This window comes from Lichenostomus cassidix, chromosome Z, assembly GCF_008360975.1.
Source record: "Lichenostomus cassidix isolate B80296 chromosome Z, HeHo_3.0, whole genome shotgun sequence".
Taxonomy (NCBI): Eukaryota; Metazoa; Chordata; class Aves; order Passeriformes; family Meliphagidae; genus Lichenostomus; species Lichenostomus cassidix.
In genome coordinates this window covers 47027554-47044692 of record NC_139511.1, presented here as the reverse complement: position 1 = coordinate 47044692, position 17139 = coordinate 47027554, and the positions used below count along the sequence as shown (strand labels likewise).

The 17139-nt window shown below is 34.2% G+C and overlaps 1 protein-coding gene across 6 annotated transcripts in view; it reads left to right on the top strand.

Annotated features, from left to right (window-relative positions):
• KDM4C (lysine demethylase 4C) overlaps nucleotides 1-17139 on the top strand; it is a 249253-nt gene that overhangs the window by 34199 nt on the left and 197915 nt on the right. For all 6 annotated transcript variants that reach the window (XM_085043366.1, XM_085043368.1, XM_085043367.1 and 3 more), the window contains 2 exons: nucleotides 4688-4737; nucleotides 13299-13402. In XM_085043366.1, coding sequence (XP_084899492.1) covers nucleotides 4688-4737; nucleotides 13299-13402 — 154 coding nt within the window. The remainder of the gene's footprint in view (nucleotides 1-4687; nucleotides 4738-13298; nucleotides 13403-17139) is intronic.

Sequence of the window (17139 nt, the reverse complement as noted above, 5' to 3'; positions counted from 1 at the left end):
TTATGCTAAACCCCCCCCCCCAACACCCCCCCCCTTTAGTAATGTATTTCATAAATCAAAAAATGCCCTGCACGATTGGTCAGTCATAAAGTAAATAGGAACAAATACTACAGAAAGAGGAGATGGTTCCATCTTAGTTACAATGTCAAGGAAAAGAGACCAGGTTGTTAAAGAGAGAGCGCTTAGACAGCCAAAGTGAGATGGATTAGGAGAGTGAGACTGGACCTGACAGTTTATTTAGGTTGTAAGAGGAAATAAATCTATTGTGACATTCAAAATAAAGCAGGGATTTACATTCAGGAATTCTCTTCATGATTCCAGTGGATATAGGATGGCAAGAAATTTGATGTCTAGGTTGCCTAAAATTTATACTATGAGCAACATTACTGTTACCTCTTGACTGTCGTGACTGGAAACTGTTTTTATGGATTTGCCAGTGTAGAATGTGTGCCAACACCTTTTCATCTTGCATAATGAGGTGGAAAAATCAGGAAAATTATGTAGCTACACTGTAGGGGTTATGGAAGTCTTTAAAACATTTCATGTGAAGGTTTTCAGATTTTGAATCCCAATAGTAGGGGAAATAGTAATGGAGTTATGAGTACAATGGGATAAAAATGAATGGTGTTCTGGTATTAGTAATAGACAAAATTATAGACAAAGAAGGAAAAGCATACTCAGACTGATGCTAACACTGTATGATTTAAGAACAAATATGGCAATAAGGTAAATGGATTTGGAGAGACTCAGCTAGGTCCATACAGGCCTTCTGGGGAAGGATTAATAGAACTTTCCGTGTGATCCACAGCTGACAAAAACAGTCAAAATCTAGCCAGGTGATTCAAAGTTCACCATATGTGGAAGAGTCTTGGTACCTTTGCACAAGTTCTGCATACCACTGACAGAACTGACATGTTTCCTAGTTAAGAAACCAAACAGACACAGAAAATTACAGAGCAGTCAAACCTGTATGGCAGAAATGGGAGTAAAGTATAAAGCTTCCATGAGGATTAGTTAGACTTCTTACTGAAAATCGTCATAAAAGTCAGAAATATTATGAGTCACAGAGATGACTGTAATCATCAGGGATGCTGATTGTAGAAAGGTATCTATAATCAAATAGTGTATTGGCTTGTCAGCAACCTGGATGGGTTATTGTGCTTGAAACAGAGTAATCATTTGATGGCTTTAGTGTTCTTCACAAAGTGGAAGAACTTTGCTGAGGGATTAGAAGAAAAAGAGAGGTTTTCTTTGTTTGTTTTGTTTTTCCCTTGTGGATGAAGATTTTGTTTCTTGAAATATTTAGACTGAATAGGAAATAGTTTTGGGGGCAACTGAATTTCAGGTTTCCCATCTGAAAACAAAAGATGTATTAACTTCCTAAATTAAGTTTATGAAATTAAATTTGCTTATATTTTAAAAAGTTATTTATCAGGTTTATGTATAATAAATATGAAATACCTAAATAGATAATAGAGTAAATCAGTTGCTGATAAAAGGGGCACATGATTGTGACCTCAGTGCCTGGAATTGGATTGCATTATTTTGATATAATGTGAAGGTTGCAAGTTGTCTGTTGCCAATTATAAAACCAATAAATATGGTTAATTTTGAAATAAAACTGATGATGTTTAGTTGAAACAACATTTTATGGGATTGCAGCTTTGGAATTTTAAGAATACCAATCTGCAGGAAAAATCTGAAAAAAAGCCTTCTGTTTTTACCTTGTCTATGTATAACATTGGGTTTAGGGAAATAGTTTGGTTAAGTATTTCACATCACACTGAATTTGCTTGCCACTGATGCTGTTGACCATTATCTCTATGCATCTGGCTTTGGAAGACTGGAACTCAAAATTGTTTCACATTCTGTTTCTAGTCACTGACATAACAATGATTATGTGGATAGAAGAGGCTGCTTGTCTGGTGGTCATCTTGGCTGGTTGAGTGATTTTTGCACAGTAAAGCAATGATGTGTTGTTTTTGATGCAGTTACTTAAATTATACGGAGAAATAGTGTAGAAGCATTAATCTTGAAAACAGATATATTTAAATGTTTCAGAATTATAAGTTAATAACTTACATTTAATATTTATTACTTATTTGTAGTTATCTTGTTGCCAATACCCTTGATTTGCTGAACTAAGACATAATTCAGATGTTTTTGAACGATATTAGACAAATATATGTATAGTATTTTTTCTGTACTTGTAGTATGACTAGCAATGAACAGTGAGTCTTCATACTTTACCAAGTATGTCTTCGTGAACTAATGAAATTAAGATCTAGTTGGCATCAACATTTCCCTTTTTGTCTTTTCTTGCCTTTTTGTCTATTTATTTGCTTGTTATCCAAGAAACACTCTTTTTGCCTCTTAAATGATTTACCATTTAGTGTCTATTACATTTACTTTAGAGGTGGCTGGACTTGACATTAATATATGAGAAGTCAAACAAATGTTAGTGGCTGTTTGGTAACATGACTATAAGAAAGCTGGACAGAAGATTATGAAAATATTTTTCTAAAAGCTTTTAACTGCACAAATTCTCATATGTGCTAGCTGTTGAGACTAAGAATGAATTCTTTTTTCCTGTGACTTAGTCATTTGAGTTTGGGAGCTTTTTGTTTAATGTACAGTAGACCAAGAATCCAGCAAGATTCATGTCACTGTAATTTGTCATGTTATGCAAGGCAGGTGCACATGTGCTAAGCTCCATTTTCTAATAAATTGTGTTAGGAATCAACCCTGAACTGTCTTGAGAGTGACTTTGGGACTCGTCATGTGTGATAGTACAAAGGGTGATCTGTCTCTGTTCCTTAGTCCTTCTCTTGGCTGTGAGGAACAAGCAATTGCAACAGTGGGAAGAAGTAAAGGATTGAGGAGCAGATGTTACCAGACAGCCCAAGTGAAGACTATGATGAAAAACACCAACTTGCATTGAATGTATTATATTGCTTTTTAAAATTTAGATGAGCTGAATAAACAGGTGAAGTCCAGGTAGATCAGCCCAGGTAGTCTTATCTTTCCAAAAGACTTACTGAGAGCTCATGTCACTTTTGTATTTTTATATTTTTGTAATATTGACAAGTTTCTGTGTACAAATGGTAGACTGTGGCTCTATTATTATTAAATGGTATAACATGTACTTTAAGAGGAGTAACATTTTGGGAGGAGTAACAGTCCAGTTGGAATCAATTAAAGCAAAGCACAGTATCTAGTTTTGAGGTTTTCTGTTAGACATAAACAGTATCTGTTCGTGTTTTTCTTTATGGAGCTGTGTATTTAAAGACATACAATACAGTGTATAATGCTATACATATAATTTTTCTCTGCTGGACTGTTCAGGATGGCAAACATATAGTTTCGATTAATAGGGATACACTGGTGTGTGTGTAATATGGAGTGGAAAACAGACACAAACACTTTAGAAGTACAAATGGAGAGAAAAAAAGTGCATTTTTGTGAGACAGCAAAATTCTGATTAAAACTGCAAGCATTGAGCTTAATAAGCTGAAAGTCTCTTTTTGCAATACCGTTTGGAGTAGGTTGTTAGTACACATGCGTTTTGCTTACAGAGTACTGACTTCGGTAGTGGTCTCCCTTCTATGCAGGTGTTTCAGCTGTAATAGAATAAAATTGTAAAACTATAGTGTGTGTGCAAATGACAGCTTGAGGTAGGGGATGTTTATTGCTTGTTTTTCTGAGTTTCCAGGGCTGATGAATGAAATGCATTCACAGTGTAGTGAAAGGCTCTATGTTTACTTAGTTTAACAGTGTGGATTTGGACTATCTTGTACAGCTGAATATACATTTTCTTCTTTTCTGAATCATATTTTTTATAGAGAAGAATCAATCCAGTGTTATTGCAACATTAAACTGAAACAAAAGCCTATTATATCACATATTAAAGCAGTTAAAGCCAATAAATCCTGATTAAAACGTACAGTAAATCTATGAAGTGCAGTAAATATGTTAATAACAGAAGTGAAACTTCTTTTCAATAGTTTTCTATTTTTTGGCTGCAATAAATATTAAAAATAATATGAGGTTTATTTCAGTTATTTTGTATTTTTGCTGAGTTGTTGGAGATAGCATATGGAATCTTAAAAAAATTAGGTTATTGTAAGAACAGTGGGATTCTAAGATATGTACATTTCTTTAATAATTTGGAACTCTAATTGTTATGAATCTATAAGGGCAAGTAACCCTTTTAGTCCACAGCTTTTGCTGTAGGAAAAAATAGAGATGTTTAATGCTCATATTTTTCTGTTGAACCCTTGTGTCTTGTGAAGCATATGAAAATTGAAAGAAATTAAACTTGCGTAAAGTTGACTTATTTTACAATTTCTCATTTCATTTTGAAAATTAAAGTATGTGTTTCTTTAACTGTGATGTAATAATATCAAATATTGTCAATATACATGACTTTAAATAGTGAATATAACATTTTTGAACTACATAATGTTTAAACTAAAAATAAGCTGATTTTTTTTCTCAAACCCCTGCCGCCACAAAACCCAGTGTCTGTATTTTTTCCTTAGGTGTTGGTACATGCTTTTTCTCTATAATTTTTCAGTCCTTAATCTTTTTGGCTTCTGTATTCATAGGTATTTATCATACATGAATGATGGTTTTTATAGTAATTATGTCTTTAATAATTTCATCTTCTTCTCTATGTGAATTTTAGGTATGCTATTCCTCCAGAGCATGGGAAACGGCTTGAAAGACTAGCTCAAGGTAGTACTTTCAATATTTCCATGTGTAAGATATTTGAAGGACAAACCTCCAGGAAAGTGAGAAGCATTGTTCTTGACTCACCCACTGTTTTATTACTTAATGTTCTGTGACTTTTATGTGTCTACAGTATTATTTCAAAACCAAGGAACACTGTGAAGTGCTCTGGGGAATTTTTAAGAAATAATTTTTTTCTTTTTTTTTTTCCTTTTTTTTTTTTTGTTTCTCTTAGAACTTTATTTTGTACTGTTTTTTAGCTTGGTGAAGCTTATGAAGATGAGGCTTAGTATTTTGTTGTTCATTAGATTTTCATTGCTAGTATCTTTGTCTCCTCTGTGCCCTTGCTCTTTCTTGTCCTAGCTTCTTTTCATCAGCAACTTTTTGAATCTTAACTTCTTGAGCAGATTTGATAGAGATAGAAATATTGAAGACAGATGAGTTGCTGTGGCTAGCACAGGTTTTTCCCATGAGAAATTTTCTTGTGTTTTATAAATAAAGTTTGGATGTTGTTGGAACAGTGTCCCAGAACTTGGACAGTGCAGGCCTGGCCAATCAGGCCTGGGGGAAGGTTTCTGACTGACCAATCTGGGTGACTTTTGAGAACTCTATATATGTGATGAAATCAAAACAATAAAGGTCATTCCTTCTTGCCACTGAGAACTGGTGCCTTCATTACTCTGCTAGCTGCTCAACAGCGACAAGTCTCCAAAAGTTTCATCAAAGTTAATGGTTGGGTATAGAATGGAATCCTGGTTAGCACCTCTGTGAAGGAGTAAGCAGACAAAATGTAGAAAAACTAAGTCTTACTTGTTAGCAGCTTGCTGACTGTTGAGCAGGCCTATAGATCCATTTTAGCTAAAGCATGTACTGGCTTTTACCATTCAGAGGTGGCAGAAACATTTGGAAAAGGAGCAGAGAGAGATACATGGTTGTAAGGGTGAGGGCTAAGGGGTAAAAATCACTAGTCTGTAGAAAGATTCTCACTCAGTAATTTGTTTTATTTTCAGTAATACTACACCTCTATTTTTGTTTCTAAATGAAGAGTCTAAATTATGAACATGGGTATAATTGGGGATGTTTCTTCACCCGGCAGCCCATGTTTTACAGCTTACTTTCAACTATTAAAGGAATTACAGAATGGAGTGCTTAATGAAATGGAATTAAAGGAAAGGAGTGCTGTTGAAAATTCATAATTAGATCTTGTGTATTACGACAAAATTCTGAAAATTTGTGTACATTTTGTTTTCCTATCCATTTTTTTATTCTTTGTACATAGGTGCATGGCTGTTTTTCTGAGCTATTATAAAATTATTACTGAGAACAGTAGGAAGGCAGCTAAACATGTGAAAGTAAAGACCTGTGCACTTTCAGTCTTAAAAGCACGTCTCAGGAAAACAGATTTCAACCTGGATAATTACTTTTCCTATTCCTAAATTTTGTCATAGTTTCATTTGAAAAAGTTGTCACTCATTTTCTTTGCTTTTCAGTTTCTTTTTCCAATGCAAAGTACAGAACTCTATACACTTGAAGCGTTTGGTTTTCACTAGTAAACAACTTGAAAAATGTAGGCTGGGCAATGGACACCGTCTTATGATAGGATGATTCAATAATTTAGCTTTACAAGAAATGATAAAAGAGTAAAAGAAATAGAGAAATGGAAAAGTTTTAGAGAGGGACACTAGGACTGGTGAAAAAATTGCCTTTTTGTTTTCATAACTGCTAGTAAGCTCAAACTTTTCAATGAGAAGGAATGTAAATAAAGGGAAGGGGGTATGGTAAAGACCTGTGAAGGCTGGCATGGGCAAAGTGCCTGGAAAGTTTTTGTTCACTGAGTCTTCCAGTATACGTAGAGACTCCAAATGAAGTGTCTTGGCAGGTTCAAAGTAAGCCTAAAGAGATGGTTTATTTTACAGTATGCATTCCTTATTCCCCTGGGTGGAGAATAAGGTAGAGTCTAAAATTTTCATGGATTCTGAGGGAGATAGGAAAACAGTGGCACAGAAATATGTTAGATGAGCATAGGAACTGCCCCTTTGGAAATCTTGGAGCAGCAACTATTTGGTACTAGATTAGTCAGAGGAGGCTAACTTTTCATGCTATATGTAAATGCTTCCCTGTACACAGTTCTGACTTTTGACAGGAACAAGATCTGTGGGTAGATAGACTTTTCATGTGATGTTTTATGGCTGCTCTGGCATTTATTGTAGATTGCATATTGCTTGATAACAGCTGTGCAGTGTTTTAAAACCATTGAAGTTTAAATGTCTTGTAGTGTGTATTCATTGAATTTTTCTTTAGTTACAGAGTGAGAGAAGTGGATGGGCAGTTTCAGCAAAGCTTTTTCAGCTCATTTCTAAAAATGATGTGCTATTGAGGCATGGCATTAATTGTTGCAGACAAAAAAAGTTTCTTCAGATTTTTCTTTGAAATACCTTGATCTCCCTAGATACTGGAGTAACCTATACAAATTCAGGAAGTGGGTAACTTTTGGAGATACATGTTCTGCTGCATGAAAAAAGGAAGTTCTATGTTAGAAAACTGGCCTGAAGGTTCTCAGGCCTCTTATTGGTGGCCTAATACAGTAATAGAAGTGGGACATAAAATGTGGGACAAATACAAATCTCCAGATGCGCTCTTCTTCAGAAACCAGGAGGTTATATTGGGAGAGCAGTGTCTTAGTGTCCAAGTGCTAGTCAGAATTGGACACATCTGCACAGAAGTAAATTGTCCACCGCCGCTCTTAATTATGCCTAAGTTACAAAGAGATGTGGGTTGCACGGAAAACTTACCTGACGAATCATGTTTACGACCATAACTTAATTATTTTTATTTCAGTACTATGTTTTGAATAGCAAATAAACCACAGAATCAAGTACGTAACAGAGATGATAAAATTTCGAATAGTGTTTATTCCATTACATTTAGTGAATGCAACTGGATTTCTATAAGAGAACTAGGTATTCATACAGAGATTACTATTGTAATCAGCAGCAATATCAGATAGATGAGGTTAGGAGATGCTGAAGAGAGTTGTCTGTGAAACTTAGTTTTTAGAATTTGATTTTAATGTAGTCTGGGATATTTGTCTGTGAGGAGATTGTTTTAATGATATTTTTGGTCCAGCTAATAGCTGAGGATAGAATGTAGAAGATGATCCTGTAGTACTTAACAATAAAGATTATGGACTTTATGGTTTTACGCATTTAAGTTTTTTTTCTAAACTGAAAATTACCATTTCTTATTGTTCCCATGCTGTAATCTTCTACTTTGTAACTGGTGCCTGCTAAAATACTGCCTGTTTCACAGTAAGGTATCTTAAAAAGATGAAAATACAAAGTAAGTTGCATGGCTGCAAGTCACTTAAGAGAAAACATTAATAAAATATAGGGTAAATGAGACATTTGAACTTACTAGCATGTATAGTGAAAATGTTTTTGTATGAGTGCAATAGTTGAAGGAAAATAAAGTAGTTTATTCAAGAAGGTTAGCTCTGATGACCAGATGCCTACTGAATTAATTGAATGCTCCTAAATAATTAAAATAATAAAATAATACATTAAATGTGGCAGGTTGTCTAAGTCAAGACAGCAGTTGATACATAAAATTAAAGGAAGGCTAGAATATTTTCCATTATCTTGTCTGCTCATCACAATTACCACACATGCCTTTTGTGCATGAATGCTTTCATATTTGCTTTCCATTGAAATCTTGATTGACTGTGGCACCTACAAATGCTTTGTCTGAAAGACATTAGACTTGCATCTAATAAAGACAACAGTTTGATTTTGCCCTTTAGCTGCTTTCTCATTTATGTAGATTTTTTTTTTCAATTTTATGTAGACATAAATGTAATAAAAAGCTGTTATTATGTAAAGTAGCTGTTAACTGCAATTTTTATATGTGTTGTTATGTTAATCTGTAATACCATGGTGTTCTTAAAGATTTTTTTGTTTCACAAATTGGGTTAGAAAATAAAGAGAGCAGTGGCAGAATGGCAAATGAAAAATGACAGATTGAGGGATTTTGAAGATCTTTTAATAGATCATTTGAATGCAGAAACCATTTTAGAAAGGAGATGACATCTATCTGTTCAATTATTTTAAAGAAGAAACTGAAGTTTGATATATTGTACGTATGTACGGTTGTTACATAAAGCTTTATATGGTGCATAGTATTAATTACTTTGTGCAGAAGTTATTGGCTGTTTTGTATTAAAGCAAATTAAAATAACTGTTGAAATGAGACTTGAGGTAGAACTTGCATAACTTCTAAGGATCTTCAATGTGAAAACTTGAGCAGCTGAAGAATTGAACTGTTTCTCAATTGATAGTAGGTGAGTTAGGAAAGTCTTATTAAAGAGATAATAAACTGAAGGCTTGAACATGTTCATCTGTGCATATCTAGAGTCATATTTCATACCACTTGAAAGCCTCTTTGTGGCTTTTGTACTCTGCTTTGTATAGCATACAAATTGCCATTGTTTCTCTGTAATGATTGTTGTCATGCAAACTTACCCTCCTAATTTATTTTATGTTCAACATAGAAAGTTAAATCAAGTTAACTCAAATCACTGCAAAATTAATTAAATAAATTATATAAAGTTGGTACTTATACCTGCAAAGTAAAACTTATAAAGAGAATTACTAGAAAACTCAGTACTTTTTTCATCTCTGCCTTTGTTTCAATAGTACTGATCTGTGAATTATGATTAATACTTTGCCTAAGTCCTTTAAATGAAGGTCTACATAATTTAACAAACCATAACCTTGAGCTTAAATATGTTAATTTGATTTATTTTTAATTTCATTAACATTAAATTACATCAAAGATATTTGAAATTTAGGGTGTTCTTTTTATCTTATGTTGTAAGTTTTGTGATTAATTTTTTTTTAGTATTTTAAATAATATTAACTAGAACTGCAGCACCTTAAAATTTCAGGTGAAGCCTTGAGTAAAGAAGTGTTGAAAATTATAGGATGTCTAGCCTCATTCATTGCACTGGTCAGGATTTGATTTGAAAGTTTCCTAAGAATATGACTTTATGTGGTTGTCATTAAATAACGACTTTATTATTGACCAAATTGTCATACAAGGTAAAATATAGCAAATCAACCTGTTCAATCCAATGGAGTTGTAGAATTACACTTTTGGGAATAGTATTGTAATTTGTACATGTATGATTTTAGCTGCACAGCTTAATTGAATACATTATGGGCACATTCTTAGTAGCACAGAGAAGCATTCCACATGTCTTGAAAATGCTAACCAACCAGGGAGTGGAGCCCAATTCACATCAGCTTGCCTGAGTGTTAGGTATGATAGTGATGTGGTCATCTGCTGTGAGCTGTGTGTGCTATGTTGGAAAGACACTCTAAGGGTGGAAAGGAAAAATGAGACTTCAAGGTAGCAATGCTCTGTCCCTCAATAATTTAGAGATTTGAACTTATTTTAAAAAATATTTTCTATATCCCTGAACCATTTCATACATGCTTTTAAGACTCAATACAGCACTGCTCTATGTTTGTGAATTCAGTCTTCCTCGGTCACAGAATCACAAAATACTCTGAGTTGGAAGGGACACAGAAGGACCCACAGCTAGGAATCTGCTGACTGCTGACTGCTTCCACCTTTCCCTAAAGCTGAGAAGGCTTTGACTTCTATCTAGCATATATTTGGATTACACAACCTTAAATTCTATGGAAACATCATGCTGAGGTGGAATAGCATTGATAAATGATGTGTCTTCACCAGCTCAGTGATATTGCTGTTACTAAAGTAGTTCCATTTTGTTTGTACAAATAGCAGTGGTAATACTGGACATTCTGGGCTATGTTACTGGTCAGAATACGTGTATGGAGTCTTCTAAAGGCATGTTTTTGATTGTTAACACAGTCTGAAGGCTATGCTTTTGCAAACAGTTTGCTGTTGCTGCTTGGATTAACTAAGGAAGGATTTTAAAATGCCAGAGAGGGACCTTGAGTTTGGTGGATAAATGTACTCTCCCTGTAGTTTTTCATGCCCAGACATTTGGCCACCAAGTGTTGAATCACGTATTTACCTTGTAGACTGTTCTAATTCTGCTCTAGGTGTTAAAAATGTCAGTGTTTCTGTAAATCATGACTGGAGAATTTTGTTTGGTTGTCTTCCTCTCATGGACATAAATCAATGAACAACCTTATTCAGTTTTACCCTGAGCTCTGATTATTTCTCATTGGTTTCAATGAACTCTAATTGTTTTGAATTCTCATTTTCTTTTTTTGTAATAATTTCCAAGAAGGATGAATAGGGTATAGGTCTGCCATGTCTCAAGAGACTATCCAAGAGACTGGGGGTGCATGTGAATTCCTACAAAATACCTGCTGAACTGATTTAGAGTTAATGGATTAGTGTTAATGGATTAAATTAAAATTTCATGTGTCTCTTAAAAGCATGAAGGTACTACGGAATTTGAATAGTAGTTATAGTCTAGATACGTTTCAGTATTTTTCCTTTTGGATGTGGGATTTCACTAAACATGCAGGATTAAATGGTAATCCTTTAAATTTTGTAATTTTAAAATCAGCTTGGTATTTCAGCATGGTTCTTAGTGTTGCAGGTGTATCTTGAATTGGCCTGCATTTAATATTTTTGTAAGAGTCTTGTAACATTTCTAATGCGAAATCCTCTATTTGATATTTTTTACATCTGTTAGCCAGTTCTCCCACAGAAGAAAAGCTTGTGTGACCTTACATTTAGTCTGACAGACAAAGGACCTTCCGATAAAAAGAGTCTTGTAATGAGGAAATACTACCTTCCTTTCTTTCTGTGTTCATTGAAGGGGAGTTCCTTTGAGAAAATGAGGTGAATGAGCCTGAAAAATTTGTGTAAGGGTAGACTTTGACAAGTCAAAAGATATTTTAAAGTGGCACAGAATGTGTAGGCTGCTCTTTGATTTCACTTGAGGGCTCTGTAACCACAGCAAATGTTCTCTAAATTTCTTAGTAGTGGATTTTGAGCAGGTTGTGTTCTGCTGCTCAGTGTTACTTGCAACTTTCTCGGAATTCAGCAATAAGCTTGCCTTCTGGTTGGACTTGTCACAGCAATGTCTGATCTCTTGGAGCTGGAGTAGTACAACTTAAATTTTGGATGTCTGCCCATTGTTTGCTTTTTATCATCTTGTATTGAGCTAATTAAACATATTGCAGTAACACAATTTGGTATAAAATTTGTTTTCTCGGGGAAAATTCAGTCAAACTCTCTCTGCTTTTAGCAATTAAGCTTTTAGCTACTTTTCATACCAGCTCTTTCCTCAAGTCTCAAGTATCATTTTCAATCATGTTTTTCACAGTAAGTTCCAGTATTATTTCTATTATTATCTTGCGCAGGACTGAGATTGTTTGAAGCTCGTGAATTTTAGATTCTAAGTTTTGATTGCTATCATTTATGTTATAGGCATTAATTGTGAAAAAATAGTGGAAATTTTTTTTTGCTGGAGTCCACTAACTGTGGGCTAGTTTCTTTTAACTGTCTTTTAGTCAGTGAGGCCACACATATATTAAACTGTTCCTGTCAAGTAGTACTTCTTCAAATTTACAACATTATTTGCAATTCAAAAAGAGAGTAAAGAATTCTGTGCTTGTTGGTGAGAAAAAAATAAAGAATTATGAATTTGAATAAAATTTGATCTCAGGGCAGCTTAGCAGGTTTCCTAGTACATTGACCAGCACAAGTCTACATTACACCTTTGCTGTTGAAGTGCTGCTTAACCTTATTTCTGAGAAATCAGAAAAATACCATTCTTCCAGTACTGGTGAGTGTGCTAGATTGAATGTACAACGAATATAACAACTATAATGTGATAACTTTAAAATTGTTCTGAAATTTTAGGGTGGTTAATGGACATGATATATAAGACTCATCAGAGTGAAGAAATTAAATCTAACATTCGAGAGAAAGCCATATATTATGGAAAATTATTGTTCTTGTTTTTTTTTCTCAAGGCATTAAAAAAATTTGGATGGTTGATTGAAAGTGATTGTTGGCGCTTTTTTTTTCATAATTGAATAGTGAATGTGTTTTTCCAAGAATTAACTGCTTCTGTGAATGATGAACTAACACATATGTGAGATGAATATAACAGATTGTACAAAGTTAGAAAGTTGTATTTGTTTACTGTATAGATGGTTTGTAAGTGCTAGGTAAACCTAGTCTTCGTGAAATCCTTCTAAATTTATTTAATGCAGTTGATTTTCATGTGTGCAGAATGAACATTAACATAAAAAAACTCCCCAACAATATATTTCTCTAAAGGGTAATAAAATACACCTAAATTTACACATCCAAATTAATTCTAAATTATTTCACTTGTTAAGAAACAAGGAAGATCCTGTAGCCCCTCCCTCTGGAAAGGAGTTGAAAAACTTAGGAGGTACATTTGATTTTGTCAAATCTCTCAGAACCTAGGAATGACATGATAAAAAATTATAAATCAACTTTAAACATTATTTAGTACTGAAAAATATTACAAAAATTACCTGTTTGTTTTAATGAGAAGATACACAATTTTGCTTTTCTTGCTTTATTAGGGTTCTTTCCGAGCAGCTCTCAAGGATGTGATGCTTTTCTTCGCCACAAGATGACTCTGATTTCTCCATCAATATTGAAAAAGTATGGAATTCCTTTTGACAAGGTACATTGTTTCTTTTTTAAACGCTACTTTCATGTATTGAATTAGATGTTGTTTAGTATAAACATGGTTATAGTAAAGGTGAGCCAAATTTTGGTTATTTTGTTTTAGTTAGTGGCTGCATGAAAATATCTATTAGAACTTTTAATAGTTTAGTAGGGATTTTTCTAGTTTGAAACACTATAGCCATCACAGTCTTTATACTAAAAGTTTCTGTGATTTTTTTCTAAGACATTACCAAAATTTCTTATTTTTCCTTTACTTCCATGATAGCTTGGATGCGATTTTCTGTTGACTGAAACACTTAACTCGCTCTGTTAATTTGTGTATCTGATACTTTAAGACAAATACTTAATTTCTTTATGCCTGTTGTTGCTTTTCTAATGCAATTAGAAAATTAAATATTAATTAAATATAATTAATTAAAGATAACTTTATAACTATTACGATATGAAAGATTTAAGGTGGAATAAAGCCGAAAGAACTGTTATTTAATTTAAAAAATATTTTTGAAAGCTGTAACATAATAGAAAAAGAATGAATATTTTTGGCTGTTAGGTAGTAGCAGAATAAATGTTTGATAAGAACATTATACAAAGAGAAACTGAGAAGAATCACTGTCTTTCGTCTTCGTGGATCAATTTAATACATAGCTGCTTTTAAAAACATGAGAAGTCTTCAATTTCTTCTGCTTTCTACAAGATTTTCTGTATTACTGTTTTCCACTTTGAACTTTGTATAGGTGCCAGATATTAAAATGTTTTCAATGCATTGCTTTTTTGTTATGTACTTATTCTATACACTTTGTAAATTCTAAAGTTCTAAATTTTGGAGTTCTGTAAACCTACTTAGAAGACTAGAGGTTGATTCGGAAAGTCCCCTGCCTGAATATCTGTTTATGTTAATACTGAGTTTTCAAAAGGCTTTTGATCATTAAAGGGTTATGATTTCTGGTTTCCCATTGCACAGATTGTTTTAAGTTGTTCAGATGAACCAGGCAATATATACTTTTTTCAGTTTCTTTCCACTGCAGTACAGTCATGTAGACTACCCTGGCAACACACATTGTTTATTATTGTGGTTTCTGCTTTTGTGTGTACCATTTATTTATTGATATAATGTGGGCATATGTATACAAACTTGGCTTAAAATGTTCCCTGGCCTAGGATATAGGATATTGCAGTGCTTTGTGTTTGCTTTAGGTGACGCTTTCCTAACAGTATGAAACTTAACTAACAACAACAAAAACAACAATAACAATGTTATTTAAGTGAATATTTTAATGTATATTCTGGCTCAGCTGCAAGTTAAATGCCAGACAGATGCTTGCTCACTCCCCCTTGGTGGGATGGTGAGAGAATCAGAAGGATAAAAGGTAGAAAACTCATAGTTTGAGATAGAGACAGTTTAATAGAGAAAGGAAAAGTTGTGCACACAAGCAAAGCAAAACAAGGAGTTCATTCACTGCTTCCTGTGGGCAGGCAGGTGTTCTGCCATTCCCAGGAAAGCAGGGCCCTGTCTTGGTTTGGCAAGACAAATGTCACCACTCCAAACAATTGCCCTACCTTTTTTTTCTCACAGGTTTATGTACTGAGCAGGATGCCATGGGGTCAGCTGCCCTGGCTGTGTTCCCTCCCAGCTTCTTGTGCACCCCCAGCCTCTTCACTGGAGGAGGGCTGCAAGAACTGGAACACCTCTGTGTTATCAACCTTGTTGGCAACGCAGGTGGGATGAAGCCACTGATGTGTTTTATGCCTTTTTGGAATACCACTTCACTTTTCATGCTTAAGTCTACCTATGTGTAAAATTGAGAGAAGGTAGGCATTTAGAATGATACTGCCTGCCTTGGAAAGCAAGCTTCTTAGAATAAATAACTCATAAAATAAGTAGTTTATTCTCTGAATGATTTATTATCATATGGAAATGTAGTTGCTGAGTTCAGTTTTTGTAATATATAGGTAAATATACTGATTCCCTTCACAGCCTTGTGCTTTATCATGAAGTGTCAGGTGAAACTTTCCAAGCTGGAAGGCTTTATAACCAGATTTATAGTTTTGGATTTACAGAACATTACTCTGAACAGTATAATTTTCAGTGGTTGGTGTTTAAAGTAGCATATTGCTGAATGGCAACATACTTATTTTCAGTATCACACATTTGAGGTGGGGTGAGGGAGTTAATCTTCGTATTTTGGTGTCTTGATTATTCCTGTATTCTAATTGAAAAGGGGGGGGAAAAAAAGAAAGGAAAAAAAAAAAGTGCTACAAACAGTTAAATATTTAAGTTTGGTTCTATCACCTAGCCTTCAGAGGAAGCAGACTGTACCCAAGTGTAATTGTAATTAATGGGATTCAGTGAGAAAGTGAATAGAGAGAACCAGGCTGTGATCTCTCATGGCTCAAAGTGATAGAAGTGGAAATGTGCTGAATGCTGATAAGTCAGCCTACGCATACCAGGTGGCAGCTGAACTGCTGCTTGTTGCAATAGAACACCTGCTAAACTGTCAGCAGTGGGAGGGTGTATTGAGATAAATTTTGGAATCGTTAGCGTTCAGAATAATCTTCCTTAAACATTCCCACAGCGATTGTTGAAGTGCTACAGTAACAGTTACAATATATGCAATTATATGTGCATTTGCATGTATATACTAAATATGAATCCACAAAAAAATTAACCATGCAAAATATAAGATCCAATTTCTTCTCTAGCTTTGTTGGCTAGAAGTATATTTTTCTTGTTTTTCTGTCTTTCCTTCATCCCTTAATACAATCAGAAATAGACCTCTTGAAGAAGTGCTAACCTTGGTGTTCTTGCATTGGGCAAAAAGGCACACAAAGAATTTGTAAAATTATAACAATTCTGAAGGAGATTGTAAAAGCAGAAATTGAAAGTAAGATAACTATACCAGTAGAAATCTTAGATTCAGGACATGATATGTTACTAAGATTAATTTTTGAAATTTGAGTTTTAATTTTAGTGATTGTTTAAAATGTAACTGTTCCTTTTTGTATTTTAAATCATAAGGGTATTTCCCTAAAAAGAGTAATATTTGTCCTTCCAATTTTTCTTACTGTATTGATTGTGCAAAGTGTTGCCACAGAGTGAAAACAGGCTTTTTAGTCTCTGAGAAGTCTCCTTATTTTCCTGTAATCAACACATGGATCTTGTTGAATAGTCTTCAGTCATTGCTCAGATTATTTGCTTCATTTAAATGGATCTGTTTGCTTTTTAGTGGGCCTGTTGTCTGATGTGTGCTTCATGTAAAATGTGTATCAAATAGAGCATGGAAAATCTCTTTTAACTATTTACTTCTGTATAATCTACTTTATTCATTAACTCTTATCAGATAGTTTTAGAAGACAGTGTGCTATTTCAAGTCTCTGAGTAGTCTGTCCTTGATAAAGTCTCTGGTGGTCTGACTTTAAGAGATTAAAGCTGTCACTGTGTGGAGAGAGTAGTAGTGACTGACAAGAAGTGCTGTCTCCATTTTTCTCCGTATACAGAGGAGAGCAGCAGTCCATCCTAGTACAGGAAGATGAGATTTCTGTCTTGAACGAGAATAACCTGACCAGTGATTTGTTTATGTTACCACACTTTTTTTTTTTTTTTTCCCCCCCACAGTTTACTCTAAAAGCTTTTTAAATCTGATACCGCTACAAAAAACTAGTAAGAATTCAGTTGTGCTGTGGTGGGTTTTAGGCTGGCCTTTTCCTTTGTTTTTCTGTTTTCTGTAATATCTT